Source organism: Xenopus laevis, chromosome 2L (genome assembly GCF_017654675.1).
Source record: "Xenopus laevis strain J_2021 chromosome 2L, Xenopus_laevis_v10.1, whole genome shotgun sequence".
Lineage (NCBI taxonomy): Eukaryota > Metazoa > Chordata > Amphibia > Anura > Pipidae > Xenopus > Xenopus laevis.
In genome coordinates, this window is record NC_054373.1 from 77,327,163 (window position 1) to 77,349,536 (window position 22,374).

At 39.0% G+C, this 22,374-nt stretch overlaps 1 protein-coding gene across 2 annotated transcripts in view; it reads right to left on the reverse strand.

Moving 5' to 3' along the window:
* capza1.L (capping actin protein of muscle Z-line subunit alpha 1 L homeolog) overlaps positions 1-7,732 on the reverse strand; it is a 29,929-nt gene extending 22,197 nt beyond the window's left edge. The window contains exon 1 of one of the 2 annotated variants that reach the window (XM_018244922.2): positions 7,579-7,732. In XM_018244922.2, the coding sequence (XP_018100411.1) occupies positions 7,579-7,617 (39 nt within the window). In that variant the 5' untranslated portion in view covers positions 7,618-7,732. The remainder of the gene's footprint in view (positions 1-7,578) is intronic. The other variant, NM_001090035.1, reaches the window with a different exon arrangement.
* Positions 7,733-22,374: the final 14,642 nt, after the last annotated feature.

The window sequence follows — 22,374 nt, forward strand, 5'->3', positions numbered from 1 at the left end:
TTCTAAGCAACTTTCAACTGGAATTATTTGCCTTCTTCTGACTCTTCAAATGGGGGGGCCACTGACACTACCTGAAAAACAAATGCTCCATAATGGCTCCATGTATTGTTATTGCTACTTTTTATGATTCATCTTTCTGCTCAGGCCCTCTCCTATTCATATTCCAGTCTGTTATTTAAATCAGTGCATGGTTTCTATGGTAATTTGGACCCTAGCAACTGGATTGCTGAAACTGCAAACTGGAGAGCTTCAGAATAAAAAGCTAAATAACTCAAAACCACAACAAATAAAAAATTAAACCCAATTTCAAATGGTCTCACATTATCCTTCTCTACAATACATCACACTAAAAGTTAACTCAAAGGTTAACAACCTCTTTGAAGAGTTAGTGTTTGTAACATTACCCAATCTTTGTACTGACCTTATGTTTGTACTAGCATTGTACACTAATGTGCCGGGTGCTTCATCACTGGTACACAAGGCACAAGGGTGTTGTGAACTATCATGAAGCATGAAGGACAGGTGCCTGATGGAATAATGTGAAATTACATTGGAATTCTGGTAAAGAATGTTGCCTAACGTCAAGCATAGAATACTTTTGGACTACAGTATTCAATACTTGGAGAGTAAGAATTAGAAGGCACATACATGTATCCATCAAGCTCATCTGAAGGCAAATAAAAACCCTTGCTTGGACTCAGTAGCAAAGGTATGATGCAGGTAAAATCAAAAAATGGTTATTAGGAGGAAAATAACTGTGCATAGCATAGACAAATGCTTCTAGTTATTTAGCTCTAGGAGGCCAGGCAGTATAGCAACTGTTGTCAAAAAAAGCATGATATTAGGAGTGTGAAAACTGATCCATGAAAATGAAAGAATCAAAAATGAACATGTAAAATGTAAAAAAGTATTTAGAATTCTGAGCTCTCTATATTCAGTCTATATTCAGTTTTCAATGTATTCCCCATTACATTTTAATGTTTAAATTAGGGTTCAGATTACTTTACTACAGATTCAATGTACTTCTTCACTATATATCTCAAACCCAATAACAGTATCATCTCCCAGCATTATACACAGTACTATACACACCAGAAAATTGTTTTAAAAAGGTTGCAGGTAAACTGTTCTTGACTAAGGCTAAAGCCGCACATGTGATTTTTCTGCATCTTTGTCTGAGATTAAAAGTAACATAAAATCCAAGGCACAAGCCTGGTTTGGCAAATAGTTATCAACACAGTTAAGTGCCCATTGCTCTGAGAATGTGCATAGAAATTGAGAGAGGTGTACTGTCCATGCAGTTTCCTAGTTGCATTTCAAATACTACTGCATTTTGAAAAGAGAAGTTAAGATACTTTTCACTTTTTAACTATGTCTGGAATACAAATGCATGAATACTAATGTCTGTTAAAGGACAGACAAGGATAGGTCACTGATCACTGTGTAACCTTGAACACTGTATATGTTTTGATATGAAAATATAGCTATCCTCAAACCAATCATACAAACACTAAAGTACAAGGGGTTAACACTGCAAAAGAAGAAACTCGCATTTCCTGTCCTGTCTTGCATAAAGCTCCAGTAAATGAACACTGGTATGTTCTATCGCCATGTAGAATCTGTTCTTTTGTGCAACAAGCAGAAGCGAAAACAACTTTACTGTGGTGAAGACCACAAATGTGACAACTGTAAATCAAAAACTTGCAAGGGGACTGAATTCAAAAAGTAATAAGAACTCTGCTTACTGTCCTATACCAATTCTCTGTTAAAACAATAATTTAATCTCAGGGCTTTCCCATAAAACGAAGTGGCCTACTTCACTAAAATATTCCCCTTTGAGTGTGCTTCCTGTGATGTTGCTGTGTATACAAACTACAATTCTCATGCAAAGATATAGTTTTGTTTGACTCAAAAACATGCAATCCTGAATATGACGTTTCATAAAAATAAACTTTCAAAAATAAAACTGTATGAATGTAAAAATAAAAAAATGACGTTAGGTTAATGCCATCTCTAAGCATATGAATAACTATAGGCATGCAATGTCTGTGAAAAATATTAACAAAAGGAGGGAAACCTCACATATATTCAGTAATGCTTATGCAGTGCAACACAATGTTTGGGTAACACCAATGGCAAAGCCATAAAAAAAAACAGAAACTGTAGACTTGCTTACAACCTGTACTTTATTTTAAAACAAATGCTTGTCCACTTTTCAGATGACAGCTGCAGAAAGCTACTTGTGTTGATGTCCACTGCTGTCACTTTGTGATATATTTGTCAACAGATGGAATAAAGGGGGTTTTATGAAGAAAGTGTGTTGCTACATTTTCTGCTTCTTATACGGTCATTTGTTAGTGACGAAAAGCGATATTACTTGCATCTCTTGCATTGTGAAAAATACCACGAGTACAATATAGTGAACTGTGACGAGGAAGCAACCTAATGCAATCTTCAGAAAGATAAAAGGCAAACTATGGTAGACCAAAAAGAAAAAGCACTGCATGTAATGTGACCAATTTACTTCTATAAGCAAAGATACACAAGTAATGGGTAAACTTCTGCAAACATATTGCTGCAAGTACTCGAAGACTTTAAAAATCATGTTTATATCCAGTTATGCCATTTTCAGTTTTCTTTACTTTGTGATGTTACACTGCGATAAAATTCTGCAATATTCAGAAAAAATTTTCTGCATATATTAGATATAAAGGAATTGTTCAGTATAAAAATAAAAACTGGGTAAATAGATAGGCTGTGCAAAATAAAAAAATATTTTCAATATAATTAGTTAGCCAAAAATATAATCTATAAAGGCTGAAGTGACTGGATGTCTAATATTATAGCCACTACTTCCTGCTTTGCAGCTCTCTTGGTTTCCACTGATTGGTTACCGGGCAGTTAACAGTCAGTGATTTGATGGGGGTGACACATGGGTCATAACAGTTTGCTTTTAAATCTGACCAGAAAGCTAAGGATCAATTGCAAATTCACTGAACAGTAATGTCCCATGTGACCCCCCTTTCAAGCCGCTGACTAACTCTGAGTTAGACAGTTGAAAAGCAGGAAGTACTGTTCTATTTACTGTTCTAGTTTTTCATTTTTGTACTGAACAATTCCTGTAAGGTTACTTTTACAAGATACAGGTTTCTCTTCTGTCAGTTAAAACACCAATCTTGCCTGCTGCCCCATGTATAGTATCAGAAAGAATAGGATTGGTCTGTCACTGCAGAGAAGGGATGGATTTCATAAAGAAAATGTACACTTTAGCATTCTCAGTTTGTAATCTGCTCTGTGTGCATGGACAGGAGGATCCCATTCACACCTATGCCTACACACACTGGCTCACATTAGGCAAGATTGGTGTTCTCACTGACAGAAGAGAAAACGCAATGTTTGACATTAGCCTAAAGCTAGCTCAGAAGGTGATCTCCAGCAGATAATGACTATAACGTTGCCAAAAAAATTGATGGAGAAAACTTTATCGCAATGTGCAATGCCAGCCATAACCCAGTCATGCAAACTAGCTGATTGCAAGGCTAGAGTACACACAAATAGTACTCCAGCTTATCATACCTATGTCTCATCCTCAAAAGGCATAAGTGACTGCAAGAAGGCCGATACCAGTCAAAGGTACCGGGCCAATACTGACAAAATGACTTGGCTTAGGAGTAGAACATAAATCTGTAAAAAAAGGAGGACAGAGGAAACAGAGGCAACGTTATAATAGGCAGGACAGCTATTTAATATTTGTGTAATTAGATGTAGATATAATGCTAGAGAAGAACAATTACTTCAAAGTCATTTGAAAATTGTGGGGTTGATTTATGAATACAGTTGGTAGTAAGTTCAGTGGGCATTCTGCAGTCACTTGCTTCTATTTTCTAACTTGCAGAATATTGTTTAACTGTTTGTACAGTTCCAGCTTTGCTTTATGCCCAGTTTGAATTGTTTCATCTTCATATCATTCACTTGTGATTCTGAGAAATATATGGTTGAAAAAAAAAAAACCCTGGGGTGGCATGATGCAGTCTTTTTCTGACAGATGGGCATGTGATAGGACTGGTCCAGCACACCTGGTAAAACCATCAGACAAGCAAGCAAAGAAAAACTAGCATGACAGCAGAGGAGATGTTTTTCAGAATACTCAACTCTGGCCACACACATGGACAGACATGTGGCCAAATCAGTCAGATCACTAAGGGCAGACAAATGTATTTTTCGTATGTCTGTGGTAATATACATGCTGATGGGATCATCAGGCAGCACAGCTTTATGCTTTCAAATTTGGCTACAGGGGGTCACCATCTTGTAAGTTTGTTAAACATCTTTGCAAGACTAAGACTGTGAACATGCTCAGTGTGGTCTGGGCTGCTTAGGGATCATCATAAACAAAGCTGCTTGAGTTCTGCATGGCTGGGAAGTAAGGCAGGGCTCCCCCTGCTGTTCATAAGTATGATTGTTTCCCTGCTCAGCAGTTAGGGACCATCTCACAATTCCTATCCACTGCAGTAAACGAATGGAGAATTTCACTGCATACAGTCAGGTTTCTTATAAAAACGGTAAACATTTTTTTAATTAAAGTATATTGGAGATAGGTTTCTTTTTCATTAAAGAAAGAAAAAATGGGATTTTATTTTTTTTGCCTTTACATGCCCTTTAAAAACACACTATGTTGGGTTGAGTAAAGCAAAAAGCATTGCTGGGACTTTGCAAAAAGCAACAAAAGGAAGCAGACTATATATTTTTATATTGGGAGGCTGTAGCATCTATATTAGAAAAGGAACTGCATTTGTTCCAATATCAAACTATTAATTTATCTTAGAATTGATGAACACTATAACTATCACTACAATGTCAATTATATTAACACTGTTAAAGTGTACATTTACTAATGGAAGGGAAGTGCTTGCGGCAGAACTATAGAATTTCTTCCTGTTATTAGGGGACCAAAGACAATTATAGGACAGGGGATTGTTTTGGGGAAAATATAGCCTACAAACAGAACCTTTGCGCATAAGGATGGGCAGGATAGACAGATGGCGTGAAGGCAGCATATGGTTTGCTGTAACACTGCCCAATTAGTATTTAATCTATTTGAAAATACTTTTATATTGTCAAATATTTTGGCCAGGGCCCAGTATTAATAATACTAACACATGGCATCTTTTGTTTAGCTCTGAAAAGGGCTATAGATCAGTCCAGGAGGGGAAGCACAGGCACATGTTAGTGTCATGTTCTGATTCAAATTTTTGCCTGCTCATGACTAATTTACTACCTAATTAAAAGCAAAGTATATTTACACAATATTATAACAATAATTACAATAAATACTACTCTGTCAGAAGGTGCTTTTTTAGGGGGTAGTATTAATTTGCCTGCAATGGTCTATATGGACAGGGGTTTGAGATTTAAAATAGTAATGCATTTTATTGTAATTTATTAAGTAATGCATTTTATTGTGCATTTACTATTAACTGACACCAGTGGGATCACCTGACTATAGCTGGGAAGGGTGGGAGCTGGTCACTGCTCCTGTATAACTATAGGAAAGTTGTGCTCACCACTAATTGTTGCAGGTAAAACTTAGTCCCTTTGTAAAATGTATAATGAAGCAATAGAATTCTTAATGAATCAGATGAAAATTAAGCATAGGACTGGCCAGATATGGGATGACTTTGACGTAGTTGGCCAGCTTAAATATATTGCAATATATGGACAAACAATCCCTGTTTTGTTTAAAGGGCAAGGCATTTTTCAGTAGCAGTATGCACAAAAATTGGTTGAGTGCAGAGGACCTCTTGTATTTGTATATATATATATATATATATATATATATATATATATATATATATATATATATATATATATATATATATATATATATATATATATTTTTTTTTTTTTTAGGTCTTTAGTCTTTTGGATACAACTCCAACTCTTTATAGAATTTGTACACAGATTACATTTGGAAAACAAAAGCTAGTTAACATATGGATTGCATTCCTTGACATGATAGGCATAATGCCTAGCTTTGCTAAACCGTCAAAAAAAGACCTTTTGCAAGTCTGACTACTCCTATCAGTCAATAGACAGAAAGGGCTATGCTGAAGTAAGCCTAATACAGACCCAAGCTCTTTTCTGATCTCTGTTCTATTATTAGAAGAAACTCTAGGAGTGGACACACAGAAATACTGTGCACTCAGAAAGTGTATGTATGTACTACACAGCAATAATTTGCCCTGATGTTCATGAGTTGAGACCAGCACAAGTATGCAAAACACGCTGGAACAAGCAGTTAATGCAAGCATGAAACCCTGGGGAGGGACATTACACTTTATGTAGACCAACCTTACGAATATCTCATTTGCTCATAAAGTTTACTTCAAGGTATAAACATTGAAGGAGAAACATAAGGTAACTATTAAGGCTAAAATGTTACAATATTAAAGATATCAAAAATTAACAGTACACACAATTAATTGTTACTATTGAGAAAAAACTTCACCAACAAACTTCCTCTCTTTAATAAGGATGTATTCAGTACAATGTAGGGAGAGAGAATGGCCCTACTAACACTACCTGTGTCACCTCCTTGTGACTCCGTGAAAGAAACTGGCATGGAATATGGTGGCAGTACCTACGATTTTACAAAACATTAGAAAATATGAGTAATGAGCATAGCACAGCATTTTTAAGTGTATATATAATACACAAAAGCCATGAATATCTTGCAAATTATATACTTATAAATGGTGATTTCTTATGTCATTTCTGCCACATGACTCACTGAAAGTTGTGTATTATAATAAATAAAGTACCCCCAGTTGCCTTCAGCCTCGTGTTTTTATATGGTCATGAAACTCCGCGGTAACTTAAAATATAGTACTTTATTCACTATATATATATATATATATATATATATATATATATATATATATATATATATATATATATATATATATATATATATATGTGTCCATAATATTTGCCTTTTTGGGGTTCTGTGGTGTCACCAAAATAAAGCTAGTTAGATATGAGCAGCATTAGTCAGTTAAATATTTAGTTAACTCTTTCTGTTCCATCCACTTTAAACACAATCTTCAATAAAGTCAAACTTTCTATGAAAAGAAAATGGTTTGAAATCACGCAATGAAACAAAAAGCTAAACCACTAGGCACGCCAGGAAACGGCTCGAATAGGAATGTATTTATGTATAAAAGCAAGTGCAGATCTATTTCCTATGTCTTTCTTATACTCACAGTGATCAAAACATTTCCTCGACGGTCTGACAATGACATACAGGTATTCACACATGTACTGAGACACACACAATGACATACAATATACATTTGCACACGGAGCTACTTCCCATTCTTCTTAAAATTACAATGATAAGGCACTACCTGAGGGAGAGCAGATCCTCGCATGTAAGGGTTAATAAGCGAGGGAAGTAAAAAATGCCCAAAATATGAATAAGAGCGAAGCTGATTCGCCGCCTTCCCCGGCCCCGGAGCAGAAACAGATTCAGTAGAAAAGTAGCTGAATGGAGTTCCACACGAAGCGCCTAATACTTACCTTCTCTTCATCAGACACCCGATCTTCGTAATCAGCCATCTTGGCTTCGACTGGCCTAGCCCAGATGCGAATGAAGCGCAAAACACAACGGGAAGGGAGGAGGAACTTCCGACGTGAAACGGAAGCGGGCAGGTGACGGACATGTTTCTAGGGGCAGCCGACTGTTCAGAAATAATGTTTGATGTAATTTCTTGTTTCAACACTAGAAAGGCCATGAGCACAATATTCTGATTTTAATAAAGCATAGAATTCGTCTGCGTTTTAGCAGCGTTTACATGAATATGTGTGTGTGATTTGACGTGTAATTTACTCAAACCTACAGTACAGCTATGAATTTTTAATTTTGCATAGGTGGCGGTACTGTACCTAATACACAGGCAACCAATTGGTTTTGAGTCATTGGTTTAAAGGAGAAGGAAACCCAGTCGGCGCAAAAACCCTCCCCCTCCCGTGCCCACCCTCCCTCCTCCCCCCTGGCCTACCTGTCCCGCTGGGCAAATGCCCCTAACTTGTTACTTACCCTTCTGCGCAGGTCCATTCCACGGAGTTCACAGGCACCATCTTCTTCCATGCGATCTTCTTCCTGCTTTGACCGGCGTTTTGGCGCATGCGCAGTAGGGGCATTTCGCCGGTACGGATCTACTGCGCATGCGCCAAAAGTCACGAAGTTTTCCGATCTCATGACTTTTGGCGCATGCGCAGTAGATTGTACCGGCGAAATTCTCCTACTGCGCATGCGCCGGTCAAAACAGGAAGAAGATCGCGTGGAAGAAGATGTCGTTGGTGAACTCCGTAGACTGGCCCTGCCCAGAAGGGTAAGTAACAAGTTAGGGGCATTTGCCCAGCGGGACGGGTAGGCCAGGGGGGAGGAGGGAGGGTTTTTGCGCCGACTAGGTTTCCTTCTCCTTTAAGTAATGTGCTAGAAAAGTTCCCTTTTTTAATTTCCGCATTTACAGGTCATTAGCCGCAAATAGGGCTGGTTTCATTTTTGTACCTCTAAATTTAAAACATCTAAAAAAAGTAAAAGTGAAAATAATCATGGGTAGGGTCATAGATTGTAAGCTCTTTAGGCCAGGGGTCTATTTTTAGCTGTGTTTTGAAACTCATATCACTAATGTATTTATTTATATGGGTGATCCACCTTTTTTAAGTATGTTATAGAATGGCTAATTCTAAGCAACTTTTCAATTGCCCTTCATTTTTTTTTTTTTAAATGAATTTATTTGCCGCCTGCTGACTCTTTCCAGTTTTCAAATGGGGGTCACTTCCCCCATTTAAAAAACAAATGCTCTTTAACCCTTTAAGTGCCAGCAGAATTTCACATTTTGGTTACGCGAAATGCCAGCCGTTTTTGAAACATTTTGTGCTCTCTCACTTTAGGGGCATTTTCTGAGGGGAAACCTATAGTTTACCTAGGAAAACTATACATTGTTTTTTTCGGTAGAAACTGAGCTTTCTAAATCTGCCTGAGTTTTCATGTATTTCCACCTGTGCAAAAAAATTTATAGTGCTAAATACCAAAAAAAAATGAAAAATTACCATTTTTCATCGTATATCAATTTATACCAGAAAAATATTTCATTTTACGGATGAAAATCCAACTGATTTGGAAAGCCTTATGTCTCTCGAACGTGCCAATACCAGATATGTATAGTTTTAGGGAGATTTAGGACTTCTGTACCTCAAAAACTCCCGGCAGTATATTGCCGAATTTTGAAAGCACTAAGGCAGAAAACGGCATGCTTTAGATTCCAAGGCAAAAACTCCTGAAACCGTAGGTTTACCCCAGAAAACCATACATTTTTGAAAAGTACACATTCTGCCGATTACAAAATGGGTAACTATGTCTCTCTACTCCCAACTACCAAACATAAAAGCTTGTCTGAACATAGCGGTTTTTCAAAAAAAAATTCAAAATTCTGAAAAATCATTTCAAAGGTTTTATTTTGCTGCTCCGCATATCCCAAACTATATTAGGTACCAAGAAAAAGCACCTGAAATATGATTTCCAGGGGTCCACTGAACAGTTTGATACCCATTATGCATAGGTTTACCAAAGTATCTGGCATTTAGAGACACCAATATGAAGTTAGCACATCCAAATTGATCAGGACTTTACTTCAGCTACTGAGAAATCAACACATTGACTGCATTTTTTGTGGGGTAAAAACACAGAAATATATGTTTACCCCCCAAACCCATATATTTTTGGAAAGTACACATTCTACCGAATCTAAAATGGGTACCCATGCCTTTCTGCTCCAAACTACTGAGTCGCAAGGCTTTCCCAAAATTGTCGGTTTTGGTGAAATATGTGAAAATTGCCTCAAACCTTCAACTTCCCAGCACCATATCACCCATGTATCATTATGCACTAAGAAAAAGCACCCTAAATATGATTGCCATGGTTCCTCTGAACATTTTGGTGGCCATTGTTCATAGGTTTACCAAAGTATCTGGCATTTAGAGGCCCCAAAATGAAGTTAGCGCATACAAACAGTCCCGTGGGTAACTTCAGCTAATGAAAAATCAACACATTGACTGCATTTTTGTGGGGTAAAAACACAGAAATATATGTTTACCCCCAAAACCCATATATTTTTGGAAAGTACACATTCTACCGAATCTAAAATGGGTACCCATGCCTTTCTGCTCCAAACTACTGAGTCGCAAGGCTTTCCCACAATTGTCGGTTTTGGTGAAATATGTGAAAATTGCCTCAAACCTTCAACTTCTCAGCACCATATAACCCATGTATCGTTATGCACCAAGAAAAAGCACCCTAAATATGATTGCCAGGGTTCCTCCAAACAGTTTGGTGGCCATTGTTCATAGGTTTACCAAAGTATCTGGCATTTAGAGGCCCCAAAATGAAGTTAGCTCATACAAACAGTCCCGTGGGTAACTTCAGCTAATGAAAAATCAACACATTGACTGCATTTTTGTGGGGTAAAAACACAGAAATATATGTTTACCCCCAAAACCCATATATTTTTGGAAAGTACACATTCTACCGAATCTAAAATGGGTACCCATGCCTTTCTGCTCCAAACTACTGAGTCGCAAGGCTTTCCCACAATTGTCGGTTTTGGTGAAATATCTGAAAATTGCCTCAAAGCTTCAACTTCTCAGCACCATATCGCCCATGTATCGTTACGCACCAAGATAAAGCACCCTAAATATGATTGCCAGGGTTCCTCCAAACAGTTTGGTGGCCATTGTTCCTAGGTTTACCAAAGTATCTGGCATTTAGAGGCCCCAAAATGAAGTTAGCGCATACAAACAGTCCCGTGGGTAACTTCAGCTAATGAAAAATCAACACATTGACTGCATTTTTGTGGGGTAAAAACACAGAAATATATGTTTACCCCCAAAACCCATATATTTTTGGAAAGTACACATTCTACCGAATCTAAAATGGGTACCCATGCCTTTCTGCTCCAAACTACTGAGTCGCAAGGCTTTCCCATAATTGTCGGTTTTGGTGAAATATCTGAAAATTGCCTCAAAGCTTCAACTTCTCAGCACCATATCGCCCATGTATCGTTACGCACCAAGATAAAGCACCCTAAATATGATTGCCAGGGTTCCTCCAAACAGTTTGGTGGCCATTGTTCCTAGGTTTACCAAAGTATCTGGCATTTAGAGTCCCCAAAATGAAGTTAGCGCATACAAACAGTCCCGTGGGTAACTTCAGCTAATGAAAAATCAACACATTGACTGCATTTTTGTGGGGTAAAAACACAGAAATATATGTTTACCCCCAAAACCCATATATTTTTGGAAAGTACACATTCTACCGAATCTAAAATGGGTACCCATGCCTTTCTGCTCCAAACTACTGAGTCGCAAGGCTTTCCCACAATTGTCAGTTTTGGTGAAATATCTGAAAATTGCCTCAAAGCTTCAACTTCTCAGTACCATATCACCCATGTATCGTTACGCACCAAGAAAAAGCACCCTAAATATGATTGCCAGGGTTCCTCCAAACAGTTTGGTGGCCATTGTTCATAGGTTTACCAAAGTATCTGGCATTTAGAGGCCCCAAAATGAAGTTAGCGCATACAAACAGTCCCGTGGGTAACTTCAGCTAATGAAAAATCAACACATTGACTGCATTTTTGTGGGGTAAAAACACAGAAATATATGTTTACCCCCCAAACCCATATATTTTTGGAAAGTACACATTCTACCAAATCTAAAATGGGTACCCATGCCTTTCTGCTCCAAACTACTGAGTCGCAAGGCTTTCCCACAATTGTCGGTTTTGGTGAAATATCTGAAAATTGCCTCAAAGCTTCAACTTCTCATCACCATATCGCCCATGTATCGTTACGCACCAAGATAAAGCACCCTAAATATGATTGCCAGGGTTCCTCCAAACAGTTTGGTGGCCATTGTTCCTAGGTTTACCAAAGTATCTGGCATTTAGAGGCCCCAAAATGAAGTTAGCGCATACAAACAGTCCCGTGGGTAACTTCAGCTAATGAAAAATCAACACATTGACTGCATTTTTGTGGGGTAAAAACACAGAAATATATGTTTACCCCCAAAACCCATATATTTTTGGAAAGTACACATTCTACTGAATCTAAAATGGGTACCCATGTCTTTCTGCTGCAAACTACTGAGTCGCAAGGCTTTCCCAAAGTTGTCGGTTTTGGTGAAATATCTGAAAATTGCCTCAAAGCTTCAACTTCCCAGCACTATATCACCCATGTATCATTACGTACTAAGAAAAAGCACCCTAAATATGATTGCCAGGGTTCCTCCGAACAGTTTGGTGGCCATTGTTCATAGGTTTACCAAAGTATCTGGCATTTAGAGGCCTCAAAATGAAGTTAGTGCATACAAATAGTCCTGTGGGTAACTTCAGCTAATGAAAGATCAACACATTAACTGCATTTTTGTGGGGTAAAAACACAGAAATATATGTTTACCCCCCAAACCCATACATTTTTGGAAAGTACACATTCTACAGAATCTAAAATGGGTACCCATGCCTTATTGCTCCAAACTACTGAGTCGCAAGGCTTTCCCAAAGTTGTCGGTTTTGGTGAAATATCTGAAAATTGCCTCAATGCTTCAACTTTCCAGCATCATATCGCCCATGTATCATTACGTATCACAAAAAAGCACCCAAATTGTGATTGCCAGGGGTCCTCCAAACAGTTTGGTGCCCACTGTGCATAGGTTTACCAAAGTATATGGCATTTAGAGGCCCCAAAAGGAAGTTAGCACATACAAATTGTCCTGTGGGTAACTACAGCTAATGAAAAATCAGCACATTGTCTGCATTTTTGTGGGGTAAAAACACAGAAATATATGTTTACCCCCCAAACCCATACATTTTTGGAAAGTACACATTCTACAGAATCTAAAATGGGTACCCATGCTTTTCTGCTCCAAACTACTGAGTCGCAAGGCTTTGCCAAATTTGGCGGTTTTGGTGAAATATCTGAAAATTGCCTCAAAGCTTCAACTTTCCAGCATCGTATTGTCCATGTATCATTACCAGCATAGAGCATCCTAAATATAAACATACGGGTCTACTAAATAGTTTGATGCCCAATGTGCATAGATATACCAAACTATGTGGCGCACAGAGACCCCCAAATGACAATATGTATAGACATTTTCACGGCTGACGCGCTGGCTGCTGCAACATAACCACCCGGTGTGTGTATTATGCGACATTAGACCACCTAACAGTACAGAGACCCCAGAAAACCATATATTTTCAGAAAGTACACATTCTGACGAATCCAATATGGGTAAATAAGTGTTTCTACTACAAACTGCCAAACTGCAAAGCAATGCTGAACATAACGGTTTTTATCAAATTTCTGAAAATCGTCACAAAGCTTGAATTTTACCCCATTATATGCCCCACATTTCGTAACTTATCAGCATAAAACATCCTAAATATGAACGCCAGGGGTCTACTGAACACTTTGATGCCCAATATGCATAGATATACCAAACTATGTGGCGCACAGAGACCCCCAAATGACAATACTGTATATACATTTTCACGGCTGACGCGCTGGCTGCTGCAATATAAGCACCTGGTGTGTGTATTATGCGACATTAGACCCCCCTAACAGTACAGAGACCACAGAAAACCATATATTTTCAGAAAGTACACATTCTGACGAATCCAATATGGGTAAATAAGTGTATCTACTACAAACTGCCAAACTGCAAAGCAATGCTGAACATAACGGTTTTTATCAAATTTCTGAAAATCGTCACAAAGCTTGAATTTTACTCCATTATATGCTCCACGTTTCGTAACGTATCAGCATAAAACATCCTAAATATGAACGCCAGGGGTCTACTGAACACTTTGATGCCCAATATGCATAGATATACCAAACTATGTGGCGCACAGAGACCCCCAAATGACAATAGTGTATATACATTTTCACGGCTGACGCGCTGGCTGCTGCAATATAAGCACCTGGTGTGTGTATTATGCGACATTAGACCCCCCTAACAGTACAGAGACCCCAGAAAACCAGATATTTTCAGAAAGTACACATTCTGACGAATCCAATATGGGTAAATAAGTGTTTCTACTACAAACTGCCAAACTGCAAAGCAATGCTGAACATAATGGTTTTTATCAAATTTCTGAAAATCGTCACAAAGCTTGAATTTTACCCCATTATATGCTCCACGTTTCGTAACGTATCAGCATAAAACATCCTAAATATGAATGCCAGGGGTCTACTGAACACTTTGATGCCCAATATGCATAGATATACCAAACTATGTGGCGCACAGAGACCCCCAAATGGATATATAGTAGATAAAATTTACAAGGCAAAACAAAATAAGGCAGTAAAGAGTGAAATGAAAAAAAATCCAATAAAACCACAAAAATCAATGTTTTTTTTCCAGAATAGTGTTATCGGCCATCAGAATCACAGTTTGAATATTTTAGCTGGGCCAAACAGGTTATACGGCTAGAAACAAGTGAACACAAGATATGCAGAGCTGAAAATGCAATAAAATGGCTAAAAATTCAATAAAATGGCTAAAAATGCACCAAAATACCCAAAATTGCAATATAATCACCGAAATAACATACAAAAGATATTGCACAGTACGGTTAGCGAATACGCTATTCGTAATGGCAATAAAACATTTTTTTCAGCAAAAAAAAGAGACGATGCGATAAGAAAAAAAAAAAAAAAGCCACAATGCCATGTATGTGCGTGTGCGTGTGTACAAATGGTAATTACATGTTATGTGCGCGTGTGTGCGTGTGCACGTGTGTGTAAGTGCAGTGAGTGTAAGTGACCCCCCCAATCCCCAAAAATGTATGTGTAAGTGTGTGTAAGTGTGAATCTAAGTGTGTATTACTGTAATAAGTGTGTGTTGGTGTGTTTGTGTGTGTAATTGTTGCACTAACCTGAAAAAGTCGCTGAAGACTGTTGCACACGATGTGGAGGGGTCCCAGGAAGACATCTGCGACGATCTGCGTGTCTCTGTGCTGTGGGGGCGGAGCTGGATGGCGCAGTGCAGGCTGCAGCAGCAGGACACGTAAGGAACACGTGCCTGCTGCTGTTTTTGGGCCCCTGGGCGATCGCGCCCCAGGGGCCACTCGATCCCCTGCTCTGCTCGTTGCCTAGGGGCAGGGGATCGAAGCGGAACGGAGCGAGCGGCTCTAACAGCCGCTCCTCCGCTCCAGAACCCGGAAGTGCTGCAGAACGTAGAATCTACGTTCTGTGGCATTTCAAGTTACTTTTCCACAGAACGTAGATTCTACGTTCTGTGGCACTTAAAGGGTTAAGGCTACAAATGTATTGTTATTGCTACTTTTTATTACTTTTTTTCCTTTTCAGGCCCTCTCCTATTCATATATCAGCGCAATGCATGGTTGCTAGGGTAATTTGGACCCTAGCAACCAGACTGCTAAATTTGCAAACTGGAGAGGTGCTGAATAAAAAGATAAATAACTCAAAAACAACAAATAATAAAAAATGAAAACCAAATGCAAAATATCTATTAATATCTCTCTCTACATCATACTAAAAGTTAAAGGAGCCATATTATGTAAAAAAACAACAATGTGCCAATGCATTAAACTCTTTTAGATATAGAAGGAATGTGCTTTAAAAAGTTGTGTTTCTGGTTACTTTATTGTAAATTTCTGCAAAAACACTACTAGTCCCGCCCATCAGTTCCAATTCCTGCTGCCTCCTTTCCCAGGCTGTGCAGAGGAGCCAGCGGCACTCAGTGCACTGAACTGTTGGATAGGAACCAATCAGCAGCTAGGCTGACCTGATAGGGAACTGAAACCTGTCTTTGCTTGTGTGACTGCAGAGCTGTGATTGGCTGTCCTCCTATTGTGCTTCTGGCAGGGACTGTTAAAGGAAAACTATACCCCCCAAACAATGTAGGTCTCTATAAAAAGATATTGCATAAAACAGCTCATATGTAAAATCCTGCTTCATGTAAATAAACCATTTTCATAATAATATACTTTTCTAGTAGTATGTGCCATTGGGTAATCATAAATAGAAAAGTGCCATTTTAAAAAATAAGGGCCGCCCCCTGGGATCGTAGGATTCACTGTACTGTATGTTAGGTCACATGAGCCAATTAACAGACAGAGTTGTGTCTTTTGCTTCCTCATTTCTTCCTGTTACAGTTAGAGTTGAAGTATTTCTGGTCAGGTGATCTCTGAGACAGCACAGATGCAGTCACGAAATGGTGGCTCAAGGCAAGAGATGTAAAAGGGCAAGATTTACTTAAATATATATTCCAGTTTGGTAAGATTCTTTAATATGCCACTTAATATGATATGAACTATCTGTTGCTTAAGTGTTCATTTTGGGGGTATAGTTTTCCTTTAAGACACACCCACTCTTCATTTGAAACATGGACTGGGACTGTAGCAGATCTATAGTGAGTTCCAATAAAGGGCCATTTTTAAAAATAATATTAATTTACAGCCAAAAGTAAAACCTGCACCATATAGTATACATCATTGCCTACAAAAATTAGGGTTTTTTTAATTTATCCTATATGTTTACTTTAACGTAAAGGTGAACAACGCCTTTAAACTTTCCTTGTGTTTGTGGTTTTGTAAAGCACTATGCAATACAAGTGGTCTCTAACAGGGGACTTCTTAGTGAATGCCTAATCAGTTTTCTTCCACAATGTATACAATAAAATCTAGATACAGGACCAACTCTGCAAAGGTACAGGTCCTGAGGAGAGAAGAAAAGTGCCGCTGTGATTCTATGCCTTTAAAAATGGATCTAAGCCTTCAGAATCACTCCCCTTTAGAAGGGAAGGATCACATACCTCCAAACATTTGAAAAATGAAAAGAGGGTTTTTTTTGTCCACACCCTTTTTTTTGTCCACATCCCCTAATTGCCATGTCCATTTTACTAAATTTTGCAAGTTATGAAAGTTTGAATACATTTCTGGGAGTTTTAGTGTAATGTTTTATGTGTTAAAACAGTTTTGCTAATGAGAATGAATTGCCCTTTAAAGGAGAACCCCCCAATAAGAAAAGCCCCTACCTACTACCTTATATAGTCCCCCCTCCCTGCTTCCCTCCTGCATAGTTGATTACCACTGAAAGTGCCCCTAATACAGTACTCACTAGTGATGTGCGGGCCGACCCGAGGCCTGCGGGTCGGGCTGAGCCCTGGACGAAATGCGCAGGGCGGGTGCGGGTCGAGCTCTTCTCCTGCTCTCCTGGTACTGCCGGCTTCCGGCGCCGGAATTTATAGACTTCTGCCTGCCCCGCCCCTTTTGTGACATCGGGGCGGGTCTATGAATAAAGGGGAGCAGCGGGCCCGGGTCGGATGTGGGTAGGGAGCGGGCGGGTAAGGGTCAGATGCCGGTCGAGAAATTCTCGACCCCCACATCACTAGTACTCACATATCAGTGCTAAGTAAACACAGCGGAGCTCATGGGCGCCATCTTCTGGCTCTTCTGTATTCTGCGGGTCCTCTTCCCTTCTGCAATTTCTCTCACTTTTGGCGCATGTGCAGCTGCTACAAACCGGAAGACTGCTCCAACTGCACATGCGCCAATACGGCCTTCACTTAAAGGATAAGTAAACTTGATGAGGGTGCTATTCTAAGCACTTTTGCAATGTACATTCATTATTTATTTTTCTTTAATTCCAAGATATTAAGGGATTTGTGTACTGTTAAAATGAATGAATTTTGTTACAACAGCACCACCCGCTGGTCAGTTTCCAACTATTATGACCACCAAGTAGTCAAGGAAGTTGTCAAGAGAAAGAAAGAGGCTGCTCTGATGTTCTTCTGTTTAGGAAAGGTTTGAGAAAGGTTTCTATATTTTAGTCTTAAGCAGAAGAACATCAGAGCATGCTCTTTCTTTCTCCTGACAACTTCTTTGACTACTCGGTGGTCAGAAATTGACCAGCAGATGGCACTGTTGTAACAATATGAATTCATATTAACAGTGCACATATCCCTTAATATCCTGGAATTAAAGAAAAATAAATAATGAATGTACATTGCAAAAGTGCTTAGAATAACACCCTGATGAATTTTACATTCACTTATTTTAAAGGTTTACTTATCCTTTAAGGAAGAATACCGAAGAGCTGGAAAATGGTGCCCAAGAGCTCAGCTGCGCTTACTCTGCACTGATATGTGAGTACTGAGTTAGGGGCACTTTCATGGGTAATCAACCATGCAGGGGGGGAGCAGGGGGGACTATTTAGGGTAGTAAGTAGGGGCTTTTCTTATTGGGGAGTTTAGTTCTCCTTTAAGCTGCTAGTCTCAGATCTCCCAAGAGATTTGCTTACCTTAAATAGTTACAATTGTTTCTTTGCTTATCTTAAATTGTAACAAAATTATCCAAGTGCAGCTGCTGAGTGTTTCAGAAAGTTTGTATCTTTTTCTGGTATCAGTGCAGGAGATCAAAGAGAAAGTCAGAACATTTCAGTAAGAAACCCGGGACTGCGGACTGAGCTGTCAAAATCTGGACTGTACCGCAGAAAATGGAACAGTTGGGAGGTATGGGGTCTGCCTTTGAGACCAATGTAGACATTTTTCTCAAAAACTTCAAGCAAGCAGGGAAGGTACAGTCTATGAAATATATTTCCAAAAGGTTAATACCATGCAGGCACAGAAGTTAGCCCAAAAGTTGGAAGTTAGCCCAAAAATGAAGGCTTTCGTGATTTTAGGTCAACCTCTGCTCCGCTCAATGAGCCTGCACGAAAGCAGGCTATGCACTTTTCAGTGATGATCAATGAAGCTGGGAAGCCAGAGGATCCATTTCTCTCAGCCTGCACAAAAAACACAGGCTAATAATCATAATAACCCCAAAAGCCAATGCTCTGTGTGCCATGGCCCTAACATATTGGCAACCCCAGTGAATTCATATTTTCATTGTATTATAAATGATTTGATACAAGGTTTGATACATTTCCACTCTGCAAGCTATTGTGAAAATGGTTGCTTTAGGCTCTGCTTCCGCTAAACACCACAAGGAGGTTATTAGACTTCCTGAATGTTCAACTTCACTTTTTGTACATACAATTTCAAGTTTCTGCAGTTCTAAATTAAATCCCAAAGAGAAACAATAGGTTTGAATGTAGTCAAGCACGGCAAAACGTAAACTACTGCATAATGAAAGAAAATGCAATTCTATGCAACCTGCAATATTTTCACTGGTTTAAGTTATTAGTAAATCTAATTTCAATTGAAAGCTGTATTTCTCTGATTGTTTATTTCATCCGTTCTCCTGGCTCTGACTCATAATTTAACAGAATTTCAGCAGCCAGCTGTTATCTATGTAGTAATCAGATGCTTCTGAGATTCCAAATTGGAGAGCTGCTAAATAAATTATAAAGTAACAAAAATAAAAAGGCCAACTGTCTTAGGGCTCTTACAGGGAGCGCAAGTATCTATTATGTTATCCAGGGTCGGACTGGGGGGCCCGGGGCCCACAGGGACTACTGTCCAGGGCCCCTTTCGACCCGCCCCCCAACCCCTACTGCGACGCGCTGAGCGCGCGCACACAAAGGCGCCGCTTGGCGCACCAGCGTGAAGGCGCCTGGCGCATGCGCAGAAGGCGCTGCGCTGATCGGCGCTGCGGGAGGGAAACTTTTTTAAAGATATCTGGAGAGGTGTCTGGCCCGGCGGAGGCCCATTAAGGGTCGGGGCCCACCGGGTATTTTCCCGGTGTCCCGCCGGGCCAGTCCGACACTGATGTTATCTATTCCATTCAGCCCACATGCTAATTGATCATATATTGATCATATAACTGTAACGCTTAAAGTGGACCTGTCACCCAGACACAAAAAGCTGTATTATAAAAGTCCTTTTCAAATTAAACATGAAATCCAATTTCTATTTTTTATTAAAGCATTCATAGCTGTTGTAAGCTCATTTAAACATCTCAGCTGTCAATCAAATATTGTCTGCCCCTCCTGTATGCCTTGGGCATAGAGGCAGGGCAGACAATTACTTTCACTTTCCATTCAGCACTTCCTAGAAATCGCTGCTCTCCCCACATGCCCCCGTTCTCTTAACCGTTTAATTGTGTAACCAGTGCATGGGGGTGGACATCATTCTGGTTCACAAACAAGATTCTGAGCTGATGCAAGGCTTGTCTTAATAACAGTGTCCACAAAATGGCTCCTGCCTGCTTGCTGTAATTATGAATTCAGTGCAATTAAAGTTCATTTTGCTTGACCGATGTGATAAAATAGAATTATGAATAATTTTTTTGGGTGACGGGTCACCTTTAAGTAACTATAATTCAGCCTGAAGCAGTGGTTTCTCAACTTAAGAGATGCAGGTGTGGGAAAAGTAATGGAAAAGTACATTCCTCCACTGCTCCCGAAGATTCTGTCTCTTGGAACCACTGGTTCACAAAAGTAGAGTGCAGAGCGAAATGACCTGGGACAGGTTGGGTGCAGGTCCTACAATGGAAACATTTTGTGTGTTTGGGTTGGGTGCAGGTTGAGTTTCTCCTGACCTGCATATCACTAGTATGCAGTGACTATATATATATATATATATATATATATATATATATATATATATATATATATATATATATATATATATATATATATATATATATATACTATAGATATAGACGTATACTGCTATAATTCTGTAAGTTTCAGCTGTCACATCATATTCTTCATCATCAGTAAAGGACCCCTATAGGCCCTGTCCAGGTCTGTCATCCACAGGATCTTAAAGTTGTCAGGCGAAAGAAAGACCTAGGCAGAGTAAAGTTGAGATTTGGGTGGAGCAAGGGCAGGACACAGAAATGTAATCTGTCGCTGATCATCATTGCCATTTTATTAATTTATATAGCCCCACAATGTTATGCGAGTACTTTTTAGTTGGGAGAGTCATATGCACATCAGAAAGTACATGTCATATACATGTACAAGTACATATAAAAAGTTCTCTTTTACTTCATTATTATCTTTCTACAACATTTTGTAATTTTCCCTGTATCATTCCCTGGACAAAAATACAGGTTTAAACTCTAACATGAAGTATAATTGCAAAATACACAGCTCTGTCCATTCATTGGATTTATGTAGCCTGAAATGTATGACTGTATGTGGTTAACACGCCACTTACCTTCTCCCAGTAGAGCATGTGTTAACATGCTATTAAGGTGGGCTCTTTCTGTACTTGTGGAGGAAGGGTTAACCACACCGAATCACACACACAAAGCTGATCTCAAATAAATTGTGCTTCTTGAAACTGCATTGCAATATTATCTAATGGTACATACTATTAGAAGAAAAAAAAATTTTCATAAAAAAACACTGATCTCTCAAATAACTTAAGCACTAGTGGTTCTTGAAACAAAATGATAACTGTTTAATTTTTTTGAATGGTACACAATCTCTGAGGTAGTACTGAGGTGTTAACCCTTCTTGGCCTCCTTGTTGAAGCCTCTGCCTGCTCTACTAACTTGCCTCTTACTTACTCCTATAGCTATTACAAAGCTTTTCTGGCACTTATTCATCTACTTAGGCCTAACTCCACCTCACACTCCTCCAGCAACTGAGACAGAAACATGTGGTGAATTCCCCTTTTAAAGACTAGGGAATCCTGAAGCCCCTTGCCAGTCACTGAACTGTCAGGGAAATACTTTAACCTGAAATGGGAAACAATCCCCATCTTAATTGTAAAACAGGTCCAACGCTTAGCTGCCCAAAACCCTCTTAGGGGCTACCTGAAAGAATACCACATAGGTGGGAAGTTAGAAATTGGAGACAATGCATACCTCCCAACTGTCCTGTTTTTTTGCAGGACGGTCCCAATTTTGACAACTCAACCCGCAGTCCTGGATTGCTAATGAAAAGTCTCTCTTTGATCTCCAGCACTGAACAGCCAAAAAAAGGTAAAACATTTCTAAAACTTAATTAAATAATAGACATTTGTCAGAGAGCCCAGAATACGTGGCAGCTGCACTTAGATACATTTGAAACAATTTAAGATAAGTAAAGATATCAATTGTAACAATTTAAGATAAACAGGTCTCTTGTGGAAACTGTGACTTACACCTTAAAGGGCATTTCTCCTTCATTAGCAAAACTGTAATAACACATAAAATCTGACCCTCAAACTCCCAGAAATGTGTACTTTACATAGCCTGCAACATTTTGTAAAATGGATGTGGTATTTAGGGGGTGTGGCCACAAAATGGGTCTGGTCAAAATGTTTGTCCCTCTTTATATTTTCCAACTATTGGTATGACAATGGCATATGGGCAGATAAAAGAATTTAAAATTACAAATTGAGAAGGGGAAT